Source organism: Mastomys coucha, unplaced genomic scaffold (genome assembly GCF_008632895.1).
Source record: "Mastomys coucha isolate ucsf_1 unplaced genomic scaffold, UCSF_Mcou_1 pScaffold19, whole genome shotgun sequence".
In the NCBI taxonomy this organism is placed as follows: Eukaryota; Metazoa; Chordata; class Mammalia; order Rodentia; family Muridae; genus Mastomys; species Mastomys coucha.
In genome coordinates, this window is record NW_022196901.1 from 5,286,803 (window position 1) to 5,308,114 (window position 21,312).

Here is a 21,312-nt window from a genome sequence, read left to right on the forward strand (position 1 = left end):
CTTCTATACCTATTATCCTTAGGTTTGGTCTTCTCATTGCATACTGGATTTCCTGGATGTTTTGAGTTAGGAGCTTTTTGCTTTTTGCATTTTCTTTGACTGTCTTCTGCCCCTGAGATTCTTTCTTCTATCTCTTGTATTCTGTTGGTGATGTTTGCATCTATGACTCCTGATTTCTTTCCTAGGTTTTGTATCTCCGGGGTTGTTTCTCTTTCTGATTTCTTTATTGTTTCTATTTCCATATTTAGATTCTGGATGGTTTTGCTCTTTTCTTTCACCTGTTTGATTGTGTTTTCCTATAGTTCTTTAAGGGAATTTTGTGTTTCCTCTTGAAGGGCTTCTATCTGTTTACCTGTGTTCTCCTGTATTTCTTTGAGGGTGCTATTTATGTCTTTCTTAAAGTCCTGTATCATCACCATGAGAAGTGATTTTATATCTGAACCTTGCTTTTCCAGTATAATGGTTTGTCCAGGACTTACTATGGTGGGAGAATTGGGTTCTGAGGATGCCAAGTAACCTTGGTTTGTGTTGTTCATTTTCTTACACTTGCCCCCCAGCCATCTGGTTATCTCTAGTGCTACCTGCCCTTGCTAAATCTGACTGGAGTCAGTCCTTCCTGTGATCCTGGTTGTATCAGAACTCCTCAGAGTCAGGCTGTCTCTGTGATCCTCTGATTCTGGGATCCTGTGATCCTGGGCTTGTAAGCGCACCTGGAATTGGAGCTTCCTCTGGGTGTTGTGGGACTGGCTGTGCCCAAGGTCTGCTCAGGACACCAGTCCAGAGAGACCAGAAGAAGAAACCCGAGCCACTGGGCTAGTGGGGTTCCTGTGTGCCTGCTCCCGCTGGTCCTAGTTACTCCTGGTTTTGGGACAGATGTTGAGTTCTCCTCAGCTCTGATACTGGGCATGTCAGAGTGCCTGGGAGTGGAGTTTCCTCTGGGTGTTGTGGGACTGGCTATGGAGCTTGCACCCAAGGTCTGTCTGCTCAGGGCACTAGCCCAGAGAGACAGGAAGGCTATCTGATCATTTTAAGGATAATATTTAATCATGATCCCTGCACTTAACATCACAAATAATCAGCAGTTGGAGTGTTGATATAAATGCAAAATGCAAAACAGCAAAGCTCTAGAAGAAAATGAGAGTATTTGACTATTTGGGAGATTAAGCAGATTATTAACTGTTTAGTATTACTCATGAAGAAAACCTGTAGATTGTTTTACAATTAAGGAATTCTCTTTATACTGTACAGTGGGAAAAGTCAACAAATAGAGAAACAAAAATCCAATGCGCGGTATGTTTATGCTATGCATATTTTTTAACATGCATATTTTACAATTCCACAGGCTGAGGAGATACCTCAGTCAGTAAAGTGCTTTGTTTTCATGAGGATCTGCATTCAATCTCCAGAATTATATTAAAAACAAACAAACAAACACACAAACAAAAATCCCAGGCATGATCCAGTGTACTTGTAATACCAGGGCTGGGCAAAGGAGGCAGAGGCAGATCCCTGAGGGTCACTTCACTGATCAGTCTATGTCACTTGGTAGCCTCCAAGTGACATAGATAGTCCACTGATAGTCCCCCGTATACAGAACCAGGGTAGACAATACCTGAGGAATGACACCTGAGGTTGACTTCAGATCATCACATGCACTTGAATGCACAAAACATGCACAAACATATACATACACAAAATTATATTTGAAATGTAGAGGTATAGTGGAGCGGAATGAATTACCACAATGTTCTATGTATGTTTTAAAAACTGGTCATAGATTTAACCTATCAACTATCTAAAACAAAGATAAGGTTGTTAAGTTCTATATTCATATGCCCAATAACGTAAATAAACTAACTGCCTAGAAATAGGCAACTGTTGACATTGAAATAAGGCAGGTCCTCTCACAGAAATCTTCACAAACTATCTTTATGATATACATTGCTCGTGACAATAGCATCAAAAAGACCCTCTAGATTGCTTCCTATCTTAGCTCTGAATGAACACTGAAGAAAGGTATATAACTGGATAAGAGTAATTGGAAATATGATAAGGGTATGGAGCAATTCACTCTGCATATGCAGGAGTTCTATGATGCTATGAACTAACCCAAAAACGTTGATCAATGTTCTACTACATATAACAAGATCTGAATAGTTTTCATATTCATCATACCAAGGTACAGCTATACTCAACCAAGTAGTAACAAAGAATAAGTTACTGTGTTTAAAAGATATTACCATCAATATATTCTATAGTGCTCGCATACATACATTTGAAGTATAACCAAGTTCAAGCAGAGCAATGCTCTTCCCCCTGAGTATTCAGTATCTAAAATGCTAAGACTGCTGAAGTTTTCTCAGTTAACTTGTGCCTGGGCACAAATTTATTTAGCTCCTTCCCTAGTTCAAAACAGCTATAGTCAGCAAGACAAGATGAAAGTGTGAAAGGTCTTCTGGAAGCACACCTTAAAGAAACAACAGCTACATCAGCCAGTAAAAACAGCAGGCAGCAAAACAAAGACCTCTAAACACAAGTCTCATGGGGCCATTTAGCCAAAGGTACTAAGGTAGTCAAGAGTCTCCAAGGACAGCCACTGCACAGTGCATATATTCATAGACAGACCCAGAAGACACTCATCAATTGTTAAGGCATTGTGCTATCTGTATTCTCTCTAAAGAAGGTAAAGAAATACACAACCTCTTTTTTGTTAAGTAATTTATCTAAAATTACTACATGCTGCTTATTGTATTAAATATGAGCATTTAAATTATGAGCTTCATTATACAGAGGACTGTATTCCATAGTAAGTGCTGACTGAAGCAGTATACTTGAGGGAAGAAATTTAAGGTCAGAGTAGATATTAGTTACACATAAAATATGAGCTCTTTATTCCTCAACCACACTAAAGAAATGAGGTGCTGTTCTAATTTGAAATAATACTAGTGCTCTGAAATACTATCTTGACCTATAAAAAATGATGTTTCATGTTATTAAAGCATTTCAATTATAAAAATCACCATTCATCTCTACCTTGCTTAACCTATTGTGTATTTTTTAAATCACCCTTGTCTTTTTTTTAATCCACAAGCCAGGGATATTGATTTTGCATAAGAAGTTCCTTTAAACTACAGTCTTAGAGTTTCTACTGCTGCAATGCAACACCATGACCAAAAAGCAAGGTGGAGAGGAAAGGGCTTATTTGGCTTACACTTCCACATCACTCTTTATCAGCAAAGGAAGTCTGTACAGGAACTCAAAACAGGGCAGGAAGCTGAGGCAGGAGCTGACGCAGAGGTCCTGGAGGGGTGCTGCTTACTGACTTGCTTCCCTATAGAACCCAGAAGCACCATCCATAATGGGGGAAAGGGAGCGCTTCTCCATCAATCACTAATTAAGAAAATGCCTATGGCTGGATCTTATGGAGGTATTTTCTCAATTGAGGATCTCATTGCTCTGATGACTCTAGGTGTGTCAAGCTGACACAAAACCAGCCAGCAGACTATTGACTTAAAAGTTTGACAAAAGTTGTTTTTAAATGTGTATTCTAATTGTTAAACATAAATATTTTAGTATTTTATATAATATTATAAATTGAATGGTGAATTATATTTTAATTGTATTTGCCAATAAAACTAAGGCCAAAGAAATACATAGGCTTAAAAAGACATGAGCTTGAGCTGTAGAGCTGGCTCAGTGATTAAGCGCCCTGGCTGCTCTTCTGGAGGACTCTTTTCTGATTCCAGAACCCACGTTGCGGCTCACAACTCCTTGTAACTCCAGTTCCAGGACATCTGACATCTTTTCTGGTCTGGCCTCAAAGAGCAATGTATACACACATGGAGCACAAACATACATGTAAGCAAAACACACAGACACAAAATAAAAAATCTTTGAAAAGATGCATAAGCTTAAAAACAACAGAAAAAATGACTAACATCTGAATTTATGTGGATGAAAAATGCAGGTTAAAAAGCCCAAAGGCAGGTTCCAGAGAACATGGCTCCGGAGGCAGAGACAGGAAGATCTCAGTGAATCTGAGGCAAGGCGAATCTACATAGCAAGTTTCATGCCAGTTAAGGTTACGTACCAGAAAAGGAGGAAGGGAGAAACATGGAAAATATACCTTAATTTTTCAAAGTTCTAAATAATGAAAAATATGTACACAAGATAGGGTAGCTAAAATCTGCATATAAAATATTTTGGAGTTGCATGTGGAAAATTTAGAGTTCTCAAATAACCTATTTTCTCTCCAGTAAAATCTATGAAAAAGTATACTAAATATTTATTTGGTAAGTACTATATAGTGACTTTAGCCCACAATATATAAATGTTTTCTGTAACAAATTGAATTACATACACACACACAATCAGACTGAACCCAAATTCAATTTAGTTCTTTTCCTGACTTTTCTAAAGCCTAATTCCAAAATTCAAAACAGTAACAATATTGTACTTGAATGTCATTAAATATACAGATTATGATATAGCACTGAACCCAAAATGAAACTATATCTAACTTTCTAAGGGAAAAAAACTTAACTGTGCAAGTATAAGAAATTATATGTAGTGGTTAGAAGTTGGTTTTGTTTGTTCTAGTTTTATAAATTTCCATTTTTCCAGGACATCAATAAAGAATCACAAAATGGGGCCACCATTCAAGTATTTGTTTAGAGAAAAATGCAGGTACCTCACCTAGCTGCTATAAATATTTTTCTACCGTTATCACCGTGCTCATATTTGGAAACATTAAAAAACAAATATGATCATACAATGCTTGATGACTACTATTCATTTTAAGTCCATCACTTAAAAGTCCTAGCAATCTAGTCCTACATTACTGTCTAGCTGACAAGACAAAGAAGAAAACGAGGAGGTAGTACTAAGACACTAGCTAATGACAACATATATTATCAGCTTAGTTACATTTCCACTAGATCAACTTGTCCCAACTTCCAATGTTAAGCAAACCATCAGGAAGTTTGAGTCTGCTGAAGCTCTGATGAAGCATAATGACCCCAGAAGCACAGTTTAGGCTGAAATCTGCTTTGAAGCTCATCTCTTTAAAAAATACCATTTTAATATCTCTAAAAGATAAGACTATCCAACTAGCTTATTTTTCTATGTATCTAACTTAGAAATTTGCCTCAATTTAAAACAATGTAGTAAAGCCCATCTGTCCCAAAAGCTATATTCTACACAGCACAAATAATAAATATATTCCATATTATTTTACCATTTACAATGCAAACTATGAGTGAAGGTCTTCCTGATAGATGAGCATTCATTAGAATCCAGCTTTTTAAAAGTTGCTTAAATACTGAATGTAACTCCTACTACAGATATCTGCAATCAGCTTAAGATGCTAGCCACGATTTTACACAAGGAGAAAAAATAAACAGACATAAGCCAGAGAGGCAGGAAAGATTTCATCATTTACCTGATGACTAGAGAATTATCACTAGTTGATGATTAACCGGTGTGATGGAACAAAATCATTTTAACAGAACTTATTGGCTCTGAGTGGTTACTAAGAAATGAATGCCTAGAATTTTATGACTTAAAGAAAATTTATCAGCTGGTTCACAATCAGTTTTTTTTTTCTGAATTCTTGATTTATAGATAGTGATTATCTATTTCTATATTTCCTGGAGGAAGGGATACATGTACAATCAAGAAGCATTTACATAAAGGCACAAAAGGACTGACTAGAGGACTAGGAGTCTTCCACGACCGCGCAAGCAGCACCAGCACTGTTAGTGGACAAGACTTAAATACCCAATACACATATTGTATCGAGAGGAGTGAAAACACAGAAGCCAACAAGAGAAAACAACAGAACGCACTGGGATCTGGGGGCATCTCAGGAACTACTACAGCAGCTGGATGCTGCTCTTCCTCCGCCCTCCATCCTCCCCGGCTCCGCCCCAGGCCCTCGCCGGGCAGCCTCGCAACCCGGACTCCCGGACCCGAGGGCTAGTGCACGGCCTCGTGGGGGAGAAGCTGCCGCCCCTCTGCAGGGCCCCGCTCGTCCGCGGACACGCGCGGCCCGGGCCGCAGTGGCTCCCCCCAGCCCGGCGCCCGCAGCTCCGCACCTGCACACTGTGATGAGGTTCCTCCTCTCCACCGCAGCGTTGCGGGCGCTCAGGCTCTTCTTACCGCCGCCGCCGCCTGCGCGGCTCCCGCTCAGGCCCCCCAGGCTCCGGGAGGCCATGGCGGGCTCACCTCCGCGCCCCCTTTGTCTCCAGCAGTCCGGCGAGCCTAGCACACCTGTGTCCCGCGGCCTTCCGTCACGATGGCAGCCCGCGGTGCGGGAGAGGGGCGAGGAAGGGGGCGCGGAGAGGGCAGGGTGTGGAAGGCAGTGGGGCACCGGCGCCCGGGACCCGGGTTCCACGCGCGCGTGCACACACACACACACACACACACACACACACACGCACACACGCACACACGCACACACAGACGCGCGCACTCACACGCACGCACGAGCCACCTCCACCCTCGTTCGCTTGCTGCGCGCGCCGCCGCCGCCGCCGCCGCCGCCGCCGTCCACGAGAGAAGCGAGGGCGGGCTCCGAGTCCGGCGCTGCGCGGCTTCCCCAGGGACGCCGCACACAGCGCGCGGCCGAGCCTGTCCGCCCCGCAGGCCTAAACCGCAAGTCCTCCTCCAAGCAGGGCGGGGGCCGCGGAGGTGAAGCCCCCCGACGCCTGTCTCACGCAGCCCCGCCCCCTGTACCAATGGGAACAAGGCCGCTCCAGAGAGAGCCAATGACGAGAGGAGGGGGGCGGGATCCGCCCCCGGGAACCTTTAAAGCGGCTCGCTGAAGCCCCGCCCTGGCGCGTGGGCCTCTGTCAGAACGCGGGCCTGGCTAGTGCGACGTCTTGGTGCGCGCGGCGGCGAGGCAGCCGTGGCGTGGAAAAGCCGGCTTCGATGTGCCTAACCCTCGGCGACTGTGGTCCGCAGTCACCCTGACAAGGCTAAGTCGCAAATGTTCACTTCAGTAGCCCCAACGGGAGCATGCCACAGTTGGGCGGGGTGGGGGGTTCTCTAGAACAGAAGAAGGGTTCCATTTGTACCAAACTCCCTCTCTGAGCCTGACAAGCAAGGACACAGTGGCATCAGGGGATGTGCCCATGGCATTTCTCTTCACCTTAGTCTCCAGCACAGCCTCAAACCCCACTGACCACAGAAAGATGAGTGTCTGTCCAGCCTTGTGTTCTGTGCAGTGAGATCTGAACTGAATTGCAGCTCGTGAGCCATGGGGAGGTTTGACCAAGGGCACAGGGAAATCCTGCCCTTGGGGGCCTAATAAGCCGCTTGGAAGGACCACTTTGCAGAGTCTCTCCGTCTCTGGCCTTATCTATGGGAGGCTACTGGCTTGAGGCCCTGACCTCTGGCATTCACCTCAGACTACTGTTCATCTACCTTTAAAACAGTATGTCTAGACTTCAGGTTTGGGTTGTTTGTTTGTTTGTTTGTTTTGTTTTTTAATTTTGAAAATCTAAAGTCGTCAGGACAAAGTCTCACCTCTTTAAACTATTAAATATAATTATGTTAAAATAAAAATATATGTAGGAAAATACCTAACTTACTATAGTAAATATGTATGCATTTATATAATAAAATAACTTAGACTCTGAACTTCTATCATTAACACGAATAAATGCAGGTGAAGTTTCCCTATACAAGGTTATGTGATTTGCCGATACAAATGTAATCAAATATTCAGGGAGGTCCCTCCTAGGAGCTAGATCCTATCTTTTCTTGCTAGCCAAACCATGCTAGACTTCAGCTAGACTTCAGAACCAGCTATTTGCTCTGGCTGTGCAGCCAGTCTTAGCAAAATGTTTTCACTAACAATGGCAAACAGAACATGAATTGTAGGGTTTTTTTTTAAGCCTGAGATTGTAAGTGTCTAAGGAAATGCATAGAAAACCACTAAATATTAAGAAAATTTCTAGAGCAAAGGATGGTGACATACTTTTGCAGTCCCAGAATTCTGATGGTAGAAGGAATACCTTGTGTTGTTAATTACTTTTGTGTTGTTGTGACCAAACTACCTGACACAGACAGTTTGAGGGAGGAAGCATTTATTTGGATTCATGCTTCAGAAGTTTCATGGCATGGAAGGCTATGGGAGAACAGTAAAGTTGACAATAAATCTGAGAGGATGGGGAGTGAAGGGGAATCCATCAGGGACAAAACAACTCCAGGGCCTTCTTTCAAGGACCTGTCTCCTCCAAGTAGGTCCCACTGTCCAAAGTCTCTACAACCTTCCAAAATAAAACTACCAGGTGGGGATAAACATTTGAAGCCTGTGCCTCTGAGGAACATATCAGATGCAAATTGAACAGTAGGCCCTGTCTCAAAAAAAATATAGGGAGTAGGAAGATGTCTGAAGTCAAATGGTCGTCAACCTTGTTCAATAGATTTGGAAGGGAAGCATATACCAAGAACGGGAGCAGTTGTCTTAAAGTAAGAAAGTGAGACTGGCTTCCTGACATCAAGTGCCCTTTCATGTTATTTGTACTATAACCATTGTATTTATGACTGAAAACAGTAAAATTTACCTTAAGTTATCAGGCTACAATGTTAATTTTCATTGCTTTTAGTGGGCTCACCTGTCATGACAACTTGCTTAATGATCTTTTATCACAAGAATTCATTTATCTTTGTGTGGACCATTCTCATCAAACTGCCACTTGGGGGCCTCACTTGATAAGATTTTCCCCCCTCACTTACCTTGAGTGATATATTATGAGTGTGTACTGGCTGGTTTTGTGTGTCAACTTGACCCAGGCTGGAGTTATCACAGAAGGGAGCTTCAGTTGGGGAAGTGCCTCCATGAGACCCAGCTGTGGGGCATTTTCTCAATTAGTGATCAAGGGGGTAGGGCCTCTTGTGGGTGGTGCCATACCTGGGCTGCAAGTCTTGGGTTTTATAAAGAGAGCAGGCTGAGCAAGCCAGGGGAAGCAAGCCAGTAAGAAACATCTCTCCATGGCCTCTGCATCAGCTCCTGCTTCCTGACCTGCTTGAGTTCCAGTCCTGACTTTCAATAGTGATCAACAGCAATGTGGAAGTAAGCTGAAGAAACCCTTTCCTCCCCAACTTGCTTCTTGGTCATGATGTTTGTGCAGGAATAGAAACCCTGACTAAGACAGAGTGTTTTCCAGATTAGCAATCTGGAAATGAAATGAATAAGAAATAAGAAATGAAAGAAATTAAAAACCAGTTATAGCTAGTACATAGTGTACTCCTACTATAGAACTTCAATGAGTTTTCACACTTTTTTTTAACTTCTTTTGGTAAATATTTCAATTCACTATTTTAATATTTGCACAATATTTAAATATATTAAAATATTCACTATAGGAGCTAGCAAGATAGTTCACTCAGTAAAATGTTTTAAAAGACTTGAGCTCAACCCCCCAGAACTCGTTAAAAAAAACTCTGTTTAATGGCATGCTTGTAAGCTCAACACTTAACAGGTGGAAACAGATCCCTGGGTCTTGTTGGCCAGCCAACCTAGGTTGATTGGCAAACTTTAGAGTGATGAGAGACCTCTATTTAAAAAAATATGTATATATATATATGTATGTATACATATACATACATACATATATATATATGTATATGTATATGGAGGGGGGCTTCTGAGAAACTACAGACACCTAGAAGCCCAAAGTTTGACCTCCAACCTCCAAATGCATGTACATACACATACACATTCATACAAACAGCACTTTCATGCACATACACACTAAAGATAAGATACACTGTGAAAACATAGATGCTAAATCCATACGAACCCTATGATGCTAATACATTCTTGTACACTGTTATCACCAATAAGCTCCTCCTATTCTAAAGAAATAAAATTACAAATGCAACATGTAAAAATCCTCAAGTACAAAATTCTGTAGTTCAGAGATTACCAAACATGCCATATGTATGTTTTAATCTTAGAATCAAATTTTATCTATTAATCCTATAAAAAATACTAGCAAACCTGTCTTAGGGTTTTTATTGCTGTGAAGAGACACCATGACCATGGCAACTCTTACAATGGAAAACATTTAGTTGATTCTGGCTTACAGTTCAAAGGTTTAGTCCATTATCATTATGGTAGGAAGTATATAACATAGACAGACATGGTGCTAGATAGGTAGTTGAGAGTTTTACATCTGGGTCAACAGGTAGCAATTAAAGAACTGGGAGCCACTACCCCTGGTTTGAGATTTTGAGACCTCAAAGCCTGCTCCTGGTAATATACTTCCTCCAACAAAGCCACACCTACTCTAGCAAGACCACACCTCTTAATAGTACCACTCTCTATGAGCCTACAGGAGCCATTTTCTCTCAAACCACCACAAAAACTAATAATAACAATTTTAAATGAGATTTTTTTTCAGACATGATACAAGAAAATGCTGATTTAATTGTAATGAGACATTGTCACATTAAAATGACTTTAAGAAAATTCTTGTAAGATCTATAAAATCAAGAGAATAAAGTTTTATTTTAGTAATAATTTATTATATCCATAGTAAATTTGGTATATACAGGCTTGGCTGAATAGCTATGATAGTAATGATTCTATCTTAAAATCCCAGAGCTAATTTATTCATATAAATCCATATATGAATATTTATAAGTTCATATATACATATATATATATGCATACATATACACACACACACAGGTACCTGTACATCAACTCATATCCACCAAAATCTCTGAGTGGTGTTCAAAACTTGACTAACTACATCATTCAACTTAGCCACTTAGCCAAGTATATTTACATCAGTCAATAACTGAATCAAAGTAAAGATATGGAGTCATCATTCCGATCTTGCCCAAGGTGATATTTAATTCACTATGGTTTACAAAATTGACCTTGGTGATAATGTTATTATCTTCTGACATATTTTTTGGCTTATTTGGGAAAACTGTGCATTATGGTGGTTAGGTTTCTAGTGTATAAAAGATTTCAACAGTTTAATATCTTACACACATCCATTTATTAGCTGTAAGTTCTATAGGTCAGAAGTCAGCCACATACAACCCACGTTGGTTGGCTGCTCAGAATCTCCCAAGATTGAAATCCAAGTGTTATGGTTGAGCTGTTATTCTCTGGATGTTCTGGGAAAGACCTGGTCAGTAGTGCTTTTGGAGTTTAACAAACCATGGCCCTGCTGGGGCAACAACTAGAACCTAATAATTGAGCTGAAATTAAGAAAGAATAAAAATGAACTAAGAAAAAGCTTATGAGAGAAAGTATGGAGGCAAAAGGAATAACATTTGCAATTGGCCTGAGACTAGAGGAAAGAAGCCTGAGGTTAATATGGCTATCGTTCAGAGTAAGGGAGGGTGTTGGCTACAAGGCCAAAAAAGATGCCTAGGATTTGCTTTACACACAGGCTTGTCGATCATGTTGAGCATTTTCATCATCATCTTAAGAGCACCAACAAGTCTTTGAGATGGTTGGAAAGAAGTGATTGACAAGATCAGATCTGAGTTTTGAAATGGTGACCTTGGCTCATGTGGATAGTGGCTGTAACATCCAATGGAGAGTGCTTCCCACAATGATTTGACAGTACTCAGATGCAAGACTTCATTAGAGAGTTTCACTAATGACTGAAGGGAGCATTTTGTTGTTTTGTTTTGTTCTGTTGCTGTTTTTTGTGGATAGAAACTTAAAAGTTTCTTACTTTAAAGCCTGAGTAGTTTCCTGATAACAGGTCATCAGATTGTGGAGTCCCATAGCAAACCATTTTGTGCTAAAAACTCTGCTGCCCTCTCAGAACTGTGGTTTTATGTCCTGTGATCATGTGCCTTCTCTAGGTGTTCTTTAACTCAGAAGAACTGAGTTACTGGAAAATTCTCCCTTTGCATGAGAATCTCCACTTGGCACTTATCAAACTTTTAGAATCCTGGACCATTATTTTTGGTTAAAGATTCATAGTATGTTTCAGAAAATACAGTGATTTCTTATATAACTAGGGTCTGTTTGTTTTGCTAGATAGGGTATCTCTACATTGCTAATTCTTGTGTTCAAGAGATCCTGGTGTGTCAGACTCTCCAATGGTTGAAACTGTATGATCTGTGCCTGTGTCTAAAGGAATGTCTGGGTGCAAATTACCCTCCTTGCGGTTGATTTTTACTTAAGTGACCAATAGTAAACATGTAAAGTCTTGAGCCATTTAAAAATATTACAAAGTCAGCAGATCTCAATTGCTGTGATAAAACACCCAGACCCAGAGCAACTTGGAGATAAAGGGTTTATTTGGCTTATAATCCCAGGTCACTGTCCATTAGAGAGGGCCAAGGTAAGAACTTAGGGCAGGAACCTGGAGGCAGGAATTGAAGCAGATGAATTGAGGAGTCCTGCTTACTGACTTGCTCTCTATGGCTTGCTCAGCCTGCTTTCTTATATAGTTTACCACCACCTGCCCAGTGCATGCCAGTAACCCCAACCCTGGGGACAGTGGGAGAGACAGTCAGATCCCAGAGGCTCTAACTGGCCAGCAAGTTTAGCCAAGATAGCAATCTTTAGGTTTAGTAAGAGGTCCTAGGCCTCCACATATGCCCATTAGCACTCACCACACACATACACACACACACACACACACATACACACACACACACACACATACACACACACAGAGAGAGAGAGAGAGAGAGAGAGAGAGAGAGAGAGAGAGAGAGAGAGAGAGAGAAACTGCTCTCTTTAAACCTTGTTACATTTATACTGTGCAATGGCCAACATGCTAATTTACTGGTTCACAGTATTCATTTGCTAGTTAATTTACTATGAACATAGTTATTAAGAAAGTCACACATGGGGATAATTGTTAGGCTCTTCCTCTTCAATTAAAAAGATACAGTTAGTTTTGCTTTATTCCGTTGATTGCCATCACCACAGTCTGGACAGTTTTATAGATCTTTACCATCTATAGTTTATATTCAGAAATAATTTTCCAGTGTAGAGTTAATTATATCCTGTCAAGTTTCCAAACTGGAGAATCCAATGTGACTTCTTGCTCATGTGGGTTTTTTTCGAGACAGGGTTTCTCTTTATAGCCCTGGCTGTCCTGGAACTCACTCTGTAGACCAGGCTGGCCTCGAACTCAGAAAGTTGCCTGCCTCTGCCTCCCAAGTGCTGGAATTAAAGGCGTGGACCCCCACCGCCAGGCCTTGCTCATGTGTTTTATTGTGATTTATTAATAGGCTATTTTAACAACTATTACACAAATTTGTAACTTGTGTTAGAGGGCACATGAGGCCAAATACAGCATAGTGGTAAGGTTATGTAATTCTGCTGTTCCTGAATCTGTGTTTTCTCTCTCCTTCAGAGTTAAAGTCAAAGTCTTTGTGATGACAGACCAGGACAGAATTTAATAACATATCCCTTCTCCTGCTCTTTCTTTCTCCTTGGTCACTCTACTCCATCCACTCTGGCTTTCCACTCATCCTTGAATATGACTCGGATGCTGTTGCCTCAGAGCCCATGAGCTGTCTAGTCTAGACACCAGAGGACTCATTCTTTTCTTTCCAGAAGGTCACTTACTCTAGCACACACATTAAATTGCAAACATCTTTCGGCTGAATTACTCTTCATTTTAAAATTAAAATATAATTACACCATTTCCCCCTTTCCTTTCCTCCCTCCAATTCCAATCCCATCCCCTTTACTCTCTCTAAAATTCCCGACCTCTATTTATTTGTGTGGTGTGTGTGTGTATGTGTGTGTGTGTGTGTGTGTGTGTGTGTGTGTGTGTGTGTGTGTAGTATGTATTCCTAAGTGTATGTACTGAATAGTTTTATGTGTTAACACAAGCTGAAGTTATCATAGAGAAAGGAGCCTCCCTTGAGGAAATGCCTCCATGAGATCCAGCTGTAAGGCATTTTCTCAATTAGTGATCAAGGGTGAGAGGGCCCATTGTGGGTGGTGCCATTCGTGGACTGGTAGTCCTGGGTACAATAAGAAAGCAAGCTGAGCAAGCCAGGGGAAGCAAGCCAGTAAGTAATATCCATCCATGGCCTCTGCATCTCAGCTCCTGTTTCCTGACCTGCTTGAGTTCCAGTCCTACCTTCCTTTGGTGATGAACAGCAATGTGAAAGTGTAAGCCAAATAAATTTTTTCCTCCCTATGATGGTTTGTATATACTTAACCCAGGGAGTAGCACTATTAGAAGGTGCGTCACTGTGGGTGTGGGTTCTAAGACCCTCATCCTAGCTGCCTGGAAGCCAGTATTCTGCTAGCAGATGAAGATGTAGAACTCTCAGCTCCTCCTGCACCGTGCCTGCCTAGATGTTGCCATGTTTCTTCCTTGATGATAATGAACTGAACCTCTAAAACTGTAAGCAAGCCCCAATGAAATGTCATTTTAAGAGTTGCCTTGGGGCTCTCTGCTCCTTCCTGTTCCAGAGACAGCCATGTCTTTTTATGCAGTGCCAGCTTCGTTCTGTAGACAAAATGATGAAGGTCGTTGTGAACGGATTTGGCCAGATTGGGTTCCTGGTTACCAGGGCTGCCTTCTGCTCTGGATCTGGCAAGGTGGAGATTGCTGCCATCAACGACCCCTTCATTAACCTCAACTATATGGTCTACATGTTCCAGTATGACTCCACCTATGGCAAATTCAATGGCACAGTCAAGGCTGAGAATGGGAAGCTTGTCATCAACCAATGGGAAGCCCATCACCATCTTCCCATCAGATGGGCTGATGATCCCGCTAACATCAAATGGGGTGATGCTGGTGCTGAGTATGTTGTGGAGTCTGCTGGCATCTTCACCACCATGGAGAAGGCCGGGACCCACTTGAAGGGTGGGGCCAAAAGGGTCATCATCTCTGCCCCTTCTAATGATGCCCCCGTGTTTGTGATGGGTGTGAACCATGAGAAATATGACAACTCAATCAAGATTGTCAGCAATGAATCCTGCACCACTAACTGCTTAGCTCCCCTGGCCAAAGTCATCCATGACAACTTTGGCATCATGGAAGGGCTCAGGACCACGGTCCATGCCATCAGTGCCACTCAGAAGACTGTGGATGGCCCCTCTAGAAAGCTGTAGAGTGATGGCAGTAGGGCTGCCTAGAACATCATCCCTGCATCCACTGGTGCTGCCAAGGCTGTGGGCAAGGTCATCCCAGAACTGAATGGGAAGCTCACTGGCATGGCCTTCTGTGTTCCTACCCCGAATGTATCAGTTGTGGATCTGACATGCCACCTGGAAAAACTTGCTAAGTATGATGACATCAAGAAGGTAGTAAAGCAGGCATCTGAGGGCCCATTGAAGGGCATGAAGGGCATCCTGGGCTACACCAAGGACAGGTTGTCTCCTGCGACTTCAACAGCAATTCCCACTCTTCCACCTTTGGTGCTGGGGCTGGCATTGCTGTCAATGACAACTTTGTAAAGCTCATTTCCTGGTATGACAATGAATACGGCTACAGCAACAGGGTGGTGGACCTCATGGCCTACATGGCCTCCGAGGAGTAAAAACCCTGAACCACCCATCCCAGCAAGGACACTGAGAGCAAGAGAGGGGCCCTCAGTTGCTGAGGAGTCCCTACTTCAACACTGAGCATCTCCCTCACAATTTCCATCCCAGACCCCCATAATAACAGGAGAGGCCTAGGGAGCCCTCCCTACTCTCTTGAATACTATCAATAAAGCTCACTGCACCCCCCCAAAAAAAAGAGTTGTCTTGGTCATGGTGTCTGTTCACAGCAGTAAAACTCTAAGACACTCCCCAACTTGCTTCTTGGTCATGATGTTTGTGCAGGAATAGAAACTCTGACTAAGACAATATGTAAATATAACTTGTTCAATTTTTATAATGCTGCTTATATGTATATGATTTCAGGACTGAACACTTGATATTGGGTAACCAGTTGGGGACCTCTTCCCTAGGGAAGTGTATTTCTCCTAGTCTCAGCATTTTTTAGGAGCTTGTAGCTCTTTGTCTAGGGTTAAGGCCCCTTCCATGTTTGCATGCCTATTGGTATTGTCCTCATTTAGGCAGCCATGTTGATGATATTTCATGGATGTAGTTCTCTGTCGTTTCTAGGAGATGCAGTTCCACAGCAAACTTCCTCTTGTAGCTCATACAGTCTTTTCACCCTCTCTTCAGCTATGATCCCCAAGCCTTAGCTGTTGTAGATTTATCATCGGAGGTTGGGCATTGAACAGTCACTTGTTCTTGGCATTTTGATCAGTTGTGATTTTCTATAGTGGTCTCAATCTGTTGTAAAAAGATGTTTCTTTGATGAGGGGGGACTTACACTTATCTGTGGGTATGACAGTAAATATTTAGAATGTAATTAGGAATATACAGGTTTAATAAAGTGGTAGTTGTAGGCTCTTCTCCAAGATCCTTGACTGCAATAGCCTTGGGTAGTTGGTTAGGTTTCCAGTTCTAGGCCATGTTGGTCATTGTTGTAGTTCATAGGCATCATAGCTAGGTAGAACTATTGGTTGCTGCCCACTGTGTGTCATGAAAGGATGCTTTCAGCTCAGATCCAGCTCAGGTCCACAGGGTCCTATGTCCAAAGTACATGGGATTTTCAGAAATAGAACTTTCAATCTTGAGAGTTAACCAAGGCAACAGCAATAGTCTATAATGTTTTGGGAATCTCCTGGATAATCCTGAGCAACATTTCAAAAGGAGGCTTCCAGTGTTTGGTTTTAGGGCTATATTAGGTAGTTTAATACTCTTGGGGAAAACATTGTCATCCCAGATATCTATCACCTTTCACAAAAAGTAGCTCAAAATGGATCAAAGACTTTTAAGTGTGAAACATGAAACTACCAGAAGAAAATATAGGCATTACCATATTGGAAATATGTGTATTCCAATGTAAGAATGGAATAGGTGTAGGAAAGGACTTTCCAATGTAAATAGATGGAGCTAGACAAGACTACATCGAATGAGGTAACCCAGATCCAGGAAGACCATTGCTTGGTCTCTTTTCTGTAGTTCCTACATCCAAATCTCTTGAAGTGGTTACATATCTTGAAGCAACTGCAGAAATCAGGAAAGTAAAAGAAGACCATGGCAGGGGGCAGTATAGAGAGGGGAAGAGCAGGGCTCAAGTCATTTGAATGAAGGGATGGCAAAGAGGAGGCTTTCACTAGTGGAGGGAAGCTAAATAATGTAAGGCTGTCTTTATTTTCATTTATGGCTTTGTTTCCATAGCACTTATCTCCATATCAATATATTTTCAAATGTGTTTATTTACTCTTTATCTTTACTCACTAATATTAAGCTCCTAAAGGGAATAATACATGCCTTGTTCATGAATGTACTAAATATATGTGACATATAATAGACATTCAATTATTATTCTTAAATCAGTGAAATGAGCTTTGATTTTCTTCCCTAAGTTTACCTCTTTTATTTTACATACTCATCATTTATTATGCACATATTTTGGGATTACAAAAACAAAAAAATGTTTTCATTCATTGAATTTTTGGTATACAGGCAAGAAACACAAACACTGACATCAATAATTTAAAAACACCAAGTGCAAAGATGTGATCTTGTTGGTGAAGTGCCTACCTACCTAGCATGCATAAGGCCATGGATTCAATATTTATAAACCAAGTGTGGTAGCACATTCCTGTGCTTCCCAAACTAACTCAGGGGGCAGAGACAGGAGAGTCAGAAATTCAAGGCCATCTTTAGCTTGAGACCCAGTTAAAAAAAGAAAGTACATGCATTATGTCTTCATACGCATTTAAATGGCAAAGGGGGCTTTATTAGCTTTAGATAGGTATCATTGTTTTCCAATGACTTCTTAAGTAGAATGTTCACCTGCAAACAAAAAAACAAAACAAAACAAAAACAAAAAAAACACCACTTCAAGCAAAGAGTACAGGGGACATTAACAAAGAAGCACAGACAATATTCCAGCTGCAGTTGGACTAATAACACTGCAACACTTGCTTCTTGTCTCCTGTGTATGGTAAATGACAATTTTATTGGCTATTTTAAAACCTTAAGGTTTTAAAGCAAGATACTAAACCACATGCCTCTGTCCTTCCTTTAAGATCTCTGGGATGGCTTACTAAGCAAGGAAAGGTTTGCAAAAGAGCTGTGATCAGTTCATATATTGATTCACCTACATGCTATTTTCTTTATCTTCTTTTCCCTAGCTCTTAGGTACCCTACCACAGTATCACGAAATGCAAACCAAAATTCAGGAGCCATTGTGTATCATGCAAAAGAGTTCCATTTCGGTTCTTGGGTGTCCCTGGAATTTTTTTATGGCCAGATTTATCCACCTCATAATGTTAGAAAGGATTAGTTTTGAAGAAGGACCTAAAATAACAGGCATGTACTCCAATAAAGTAGATTGTTCTAGAAAACTTTGTCTATACACTTACTTAATTCCTATGCCTCTGTTAACCTTCAGTCAACTACACATACTGCTCATCTTACCTCAGCCAATGTTTATAAGGTCCTGGAACATGTGCTCAGATTTTTGAGGATTATAAAACTAGACAGTACTGTGCTTCTGTGCTTCTTTATTGAGTTATATAGTGTGGCAGATTAGAAACAAAGAAATCAAAATAAAAGGACAAAAAGGGCTAAGTCGCAACACATCTTAGTAAGTTTTATGTTAGATTGCAACATTCTGTTTACTCAACAAACACCTTGATTATCTTTTGTGATACAAGGTCACTCATGAACTTTGAAATGCCATAAACTAAGAAATGTAACTGTGAAACTTAAGTATCACTCTTTATTTTTCATTTATTAGTTTTTGATTTGGGGCAAAAATCTAGCTTCATAGCATGAAAATATTTAAAACTGTTTGGTAAAATCAAAAGACCACAGAAAGAAAAGATAATTAAATATTATCGTGAACCTCAGGAAAACGTTTATAGAAATGAAAATTTCATAGGATCTTAGAAAAGTAGGAACCTTTCTCCATTGGCAATTTTTTTTTTTTTTTTTTTTAGATTCTGTGTTTACCAATAAAACTTAGGCTTTATATTTGAGTCAAGAAATTTTTATAATAGTAAGGTGACTATAATTCAATCTAGCCATTCCTGGAAAATAAGCTTCAAAAGAGCCAAAGTAAAAAATAAATCACATGTATGGAATTATTGAGCATTGATTCCACTGATAGAAGTGGCTCTCTGTTCTGAGGAGCTAAGGTAAAGTTTGCCTAGTGAACCAGATATTGTAGTGTCCTTGAATTAGTTGACTTTTAAACCTACATATGATAGATCAGAATGAAAATACTCCAGAACATCTTAAGGAATACAATTACCAGGTGCCAACATACAGGATCAGTGTATGTTAAAATAACGTTTAAAAATCTAACAGAGGTCTAAGACAAGCATATTTTAGACTGATCAGCCTCAAAACCTTAGTTGTTTTTCTGTGTTTTTGGTATATTCTGGAGACTTGTCCAAGTGAGCTGTGCCCTTACCTAAAGTACCTTTAATCCCATGACAGCAAGGGATTGCCCACTATGATGATTTACTTATATCTGTAGGTCTTGGTAGCTTTTAAGGAGGCATTCTACTTAGCTAGAATACTTCACAGTCATGAATCACCACATAAGACATTCTCTCAGTTTGTATTTCACAGAACATCAAAGAATATATGACACTGTACAGCACTGACACTGAGACTAAAGTCCATGCCTTAGTCTCCCAGACTGCTAGTAATTATACATTCCTTCCAGAGATGATGACAACATCTTTCTGAATTTAATTAGCAATCTTACCATACCACAAGGCCACCTGGAGTGTTGAGTAATCCAGTAACTGACTCAGAAATCCACTGATCAATCTATTTTACTATGCAATAGCTTATTAATTATGGCAGGCCAATTTTACTTTTTTTCATGTTGCAATTCATACTTTTTTAAAGGGTATAATTTTTATTAATATTAGATTTATATTAATTTAAAAATTATATGAACAATCAATATATTTCCTTTTTCTTAGGTAGATTAAAATGTTATTTATCTTTTGTAAGTTAACTAAAATTTTTTACTAGATATTTTCTTTATTTACAAGTCATATGATATCTCCTTTCCCAGTTTCCCCTCTGAAAAAAAGAAAAAATAAAATAAAATAAAAAAACAAAAACCAAACAAAACAAAAAACTCTGTTCCCTACCCCCTCCCCCTGCTCATCAACCTACCCTCTCCTGCTTCCTGGCCCTGGCATTCCACTACACTGGGACATCGAACCTTCACAGGGCCAAGGGCCTCTCTTCCCATTGATGACCGACTTAGCCATCCTCTGCTACATATGCTGCTGGAGCCATTAGTCCCACTATGTGTACTCTTTGGTTGGTGGTATAGTCCCTGTAAGCTCTGAGGGTACTAGTTAGTTCATATTGTTGTTCATCCTAAGGGGCTGCAAACCCTTCAGCTCCTTGGGTCCTTTCTCTAGCTCCTTCATTGAGGACTCTGTACTCCAGCATTTGCTGTAACCTGAGCTTTTTTTTTTTGAACTTTTATTGCATTATGATGAGAAAAGTTACATAATTTCAATTTATCTGAATTTGTTAACATTTAAAAACATATTTTAAGTAAATAGAATTAAATCACATTCTTGTTTCCCTTTTGTACCCCAACTCCTCCCAGAGACTGCCCCCTTCAATACCTACAATATCTTTTTTGTCATATTCCTTAAAATTTATAAAATATTATAACAATAAAAATAAGTATTATAAAAGTTGTTTGATATAAAACAACAATCAATTTAACAGTCTTATGTAGACACTCGTCTACAGCAATAGGGAAAATACATGTTTCTCAACATAAACTTTAAATAACTCTAAACATACTAACTGTATACTTCAAAAATAATATATCACTACTAGTATTTTCTTCAATTAACATAAATATATAAAGTCTTTTTGTTTGTTTTGTATTTAGTAGAGTTTAAAATCTTGGCTCTTACTGTGATAGAAGCCCAAAAAGAACAATTTTTAGACATTGTATTTCATTGTAATAAGGCTGTGTACTTCAATGACCCTCACATCACCAAAGGATTTTACCTCCATCGTAGCTAAGCTGAGAGTCGATGGTTCTGCTGCACCAAGAAATGAATTGTAGGCTCGGTTTTTGGATACAGACTTCCTGCTATGGTCAAAGCTATTTGGCTTGAGTGAGTGACTTCATTCTCAGGCCACAGAGAACAGATTACATTCATTTAAGAAATGGTGTAGGTATTAAGATGGTCTATCCATGAAGTCATGCAACAACTGTTTCAATGAACAATGGTTCTGCTTGGAGGGTGGCACAGATATTAGGTGAGGGTAAGAATTTG

General features: G+C 40.4%; 2 protein-coding genes and 1 pseudogene across 3 annotated transcripts in view; 2 read left to right on the forward strand and 1 right to left on the reverse strand.

The window, feature by feature from the left end:
• Rundc3b (RUN domain containing 3B) overlaps nucleotides 1-6,673 on the reverse strand; it is a 122,207-nt gene extending 115,534 nt beyond the window's left edge. For both annotated transcript variants that reach the window (XM_031379999.1, XM_031379998.1), the window contains exon 1: nucleotides 6,096-6,673. In XM_031379999.1, coding sequence (XP_031235859.1) covers nucleotides 6,096-6,214 — 119 coding nt within the window. In that variant the 5' untranslated portion in view covers nucleotides 6,215-6,673. The remainder of the gene's footprint in view (nucleotides 1-6,095) is intronic.
• Nucleotides 1-21,312, forward strand: part of LOC116097616 (ATP-dependent translocase ABCB1) — a 180,388-nt gene that overhangs the window by 50,964 nt on the left and 108,112 nt on the right. The window lies entirely within an intron of this gene.
• Nucleotides 14,591-15,507, forward strand: LOC116097474 (annotated as a pseudogene).